The sequence below is a fragment of the Nestor notabilis genome, unplaced genomic scaffold, assembly GCF_000696875.1.
Source record: "Nestor notabilis isolate BGI_N333 unplaced genomic scaffold, ASM69687v1 scaffold22897, whole genome shotgun sequence".
NCBI classification, from domain to species: Eukaryota; Metazoa; Chordata; class Aves; order Psittaciformes; family Psittacidae; genus Nestor; species Nestor notabilis.
In genome coordinates, this window is record NW_009938115.1 from 1 (window position 1) to 2,839 (window position 2,839).

Consider the following 2,839-nt stretch of genomic DNA (forward strand, 5'->3'; position numbering starts at 1 on the left):
GTACCGGAGTCTCCAGGTCCGTGAGGTACTGCTGTGGCCGAGGGACCTGGGCGAACACACGTTATCCACAGCGGAGCGAGCCGATGCCGGACGGCAGCAAGTTTTCCTTCAGGTCTCCAGAGACGCCCCACTCGCGGGCGTGCACATCCGCGCGGGAAGAACCGCCGTGAAGTCTTTCGGGCGAGGGGCGAGCTCCGTGGCCCTGGCGTGCCGCCACTGCCGCCTACGTGGCGCGGCTCTGGTTAGGCCAGACCCTTCAGCGAAGTCCCGGCCTTTCTGAGCCCGAAACAGAGGCAGGCGCACCTCGTGTTAGCCCAGACCCTTCAGCGAAGTCCCGGCTTTTCTGACCCCGAAACAGAGGCAGCTGCAGCCGTTCTCGGTTACCGAAGAGCTGTGCGCTCCTTTCCCGCCAGAGCCTCCGAGAAACGCGTGTCTGCACGCCAAGAAGAGCAGCAGTTGCGCGGCGGGGAGCGCTCCTGTGCTTGTGGTGGTCTCTTCTCCCGTAACTTCTCCCGTAAGCATCCCCACCGAGAGACTAAAAGAAAGACAAATAGAAAAAGAAACCCAAATGAAGCCACAGGTCCTGGAGCAAGCTGATAGTCCTGGAATTCAGTCTAGACTGCACCTGCTTCCCTGTCAGTCGCTCTGCCTCATGCGCAGGTGAACAGCACTTGCTGTTGCAGGAGCTAGTGATCACTGCGAGGGCCGTTAAAGCAGTAACAACAAAAGTAAAATAAAACGTCATCGATCCTGGACGCCTGCTCTTAACTTATATACAAAGAGAGTTCTTTCTATTGTAACTCGTTTTCCTAAAAGCATCACAGAAAGAAACTAATTAGTAGAGGATCAATATTAAAAGACAAAATGTGGAACATTCACTGAAAGGAACTTGACAAACCTGCCTGTGAATAGCCCTCCTGGAGATGCATTTAGGCTCCCTTTTGAACAGGGACATGGGCCCCCAGCTGCAGGGGCCCGCAACCCCGATTCGCCGTCGGGACTCCGGAGGGCTGGGGCGTTTGGCCGGGAAGCAAAGCGTGCTGGAGAGAAGAGGCATCGCAGGACGAAGGTGAACGGAGTTACGGCGTAGGTTTCCTTCCCCGTGAAGTCCTCTCTGGCCAATGTCCCCAGCCGCGACGAGCGTTGCTTTCAGTTGTTACTTGTTTTAAAAGAAAAGAAAGAAAGAAGAAAGGAGGCCGGCGCTGCAGTTCTGTCTCCTCCAAACGTGCAGGCACGTTCGCTGCAGCCGGGGAGGTCAAAATCCTATGACTTCGTTAATAACGAAAAGCCCGACACTATGCATGCTTTAATGGACATGGGTTTAATGGGGCAGATGCTGAAAATTAAATGTTCTCCCTGCCTTGTTAAAGTGGTCAGGTCTCGTTACTCGCCACAGGCCCCGCGCGGCTCCCACCGCCCTATTTCTGTGGGTGAGGGGATTTATTTTTGCCGCTGCACATACGACAGCAGTTGTGATCGCATCCTGGGCCCCAGGGCTGCGTCTCCGGTGAGAGTGGAGCTCCTGTCACCTCGGGGGTAATCGGTCTTAGTATCACAGCATCTTTTCAGGTGGAAAATCCGCGTCTCCTGGACACATGTCGGTAGGTACGGACAACGGGAAGGTGGTGTTGGTGGGTGCTACCGGTGTCCTCAGAGCTCTAGCGCTCTCAGGACGGTTGCTCCGCAATGGCTGTTCCTTCTCCTGCCTTTTGTGTCTGAGAGCACCAGGATGAGAACTGAAAGTGGCCCTGATTTTAATCATACATCATTGCCCCTGTCTGTTAGGTCCATAAACTTCGCCTGCAGGCTGAAATAGCATTGACTCATCCTGAACTCTCTTCCAGTGGCTGGTTACTGAAGTGGAATCTGTCTGATCGACTTAATAAGAATTTACCACTGCACTAAATGACGAAAATTTGGTTTTTTGCATGGCTGCGTTTTTGCAGTTGATGGTATTTTGAGCTCTCCCTCCTGGAGGCAAATAATCCCCATAAATACTCTTATTCCTGACCTCGTTAGTCAGATTCAGAGCCAACACTGCTTAGAATCGTCGTCTAGCGAGCTGCTTTGGGTATTTCTAAACATGTTGGGAAGTGAGAAAACTCTGACCTGTGCACCTTGCAATAACAATGTAGGGTTCCTGCAAAGGACCAATAGCCTGGAAGACAAGAGCCGGATCGTCAGCTCCCTGAAGGAAAAACAGTCCTCCAAGAGCCTACTGGCGTGTGAGAACAGCGAGAAGGAATCCAGGTTCCGGCGCACCGAGACAGACTTCTCCAATTTGTATGCCAGAGGTAAACACCCTTCACAGTTTCTGCTCACTCCAGCTCGGACACGTCCCTTAGCAGTCTGCCCTCACCTGCCTTGGAAGTGCAGCCAGGTTCAGCCCGTGATTTTGCTTGGTTGTTTTTGAATGAGGCTCTGGGTGTGTGTTTGCTGAGATCCGCCCTGGTGATGTATACAAGTTCCTTGAAATGCAGTTTTGCGTTCTGTGGGCTGATTCCCTGCAGCTCAGTTCCAGAGGTTCCTCCGGTGTCACTGCAGATCTAGCCTCCGGGAGGAGAATCATTTAATATTGTATTTCTTCCTCAGTAAAATAGCAGCGAAGCCGACTATGATTGCTGGAACGGGACCATTGACGAGGAGGGTGGGAAAGTGAAATCTATCCCTTCGCGGGCGGCGGGGGCAAGCGTTGCAGGCCACTTGGGCTTTGGGGTGCTTTTGCCCCCAGCACAGCGATAGCGTTACCGGGCATACTCGTGGCCGGGTGCCTCGGAGGTAACCCCCTTTTCCCGTAGGAGACCTAGGCTTGCCCTTCCACACCGGGGACACGGGTCTG

At 53.6% G+C, this 2,839-nt stretch overlaps 1 protein-coding gene across 1 annotated transcript in view; it reads left to right on the top strand.

Moving 5' to 3' along the window:
• Positions 1-2,065: 2,065 nt before the first annotated feature.
• Positions 2,066-2,839, top strand: part of GAD1 (glutamate decarboxylase 1 (brain, 67kDa)) — a 22,416-nt gene continuing 21,642 nt past the window's right edge. Inside the window, exon 1 of the mRNA XM_010019174.1 lies at positions 2,066-2,294. Within this exon, the coding sequence (XP_010017476.1) occupies positions 2,084-2,294 (211 nt within the window). The 5' untranslated portion in view covers positions 2,066-2,083. The remainder of the gene's footprint in view (positions 2,295-2,839) is intronic.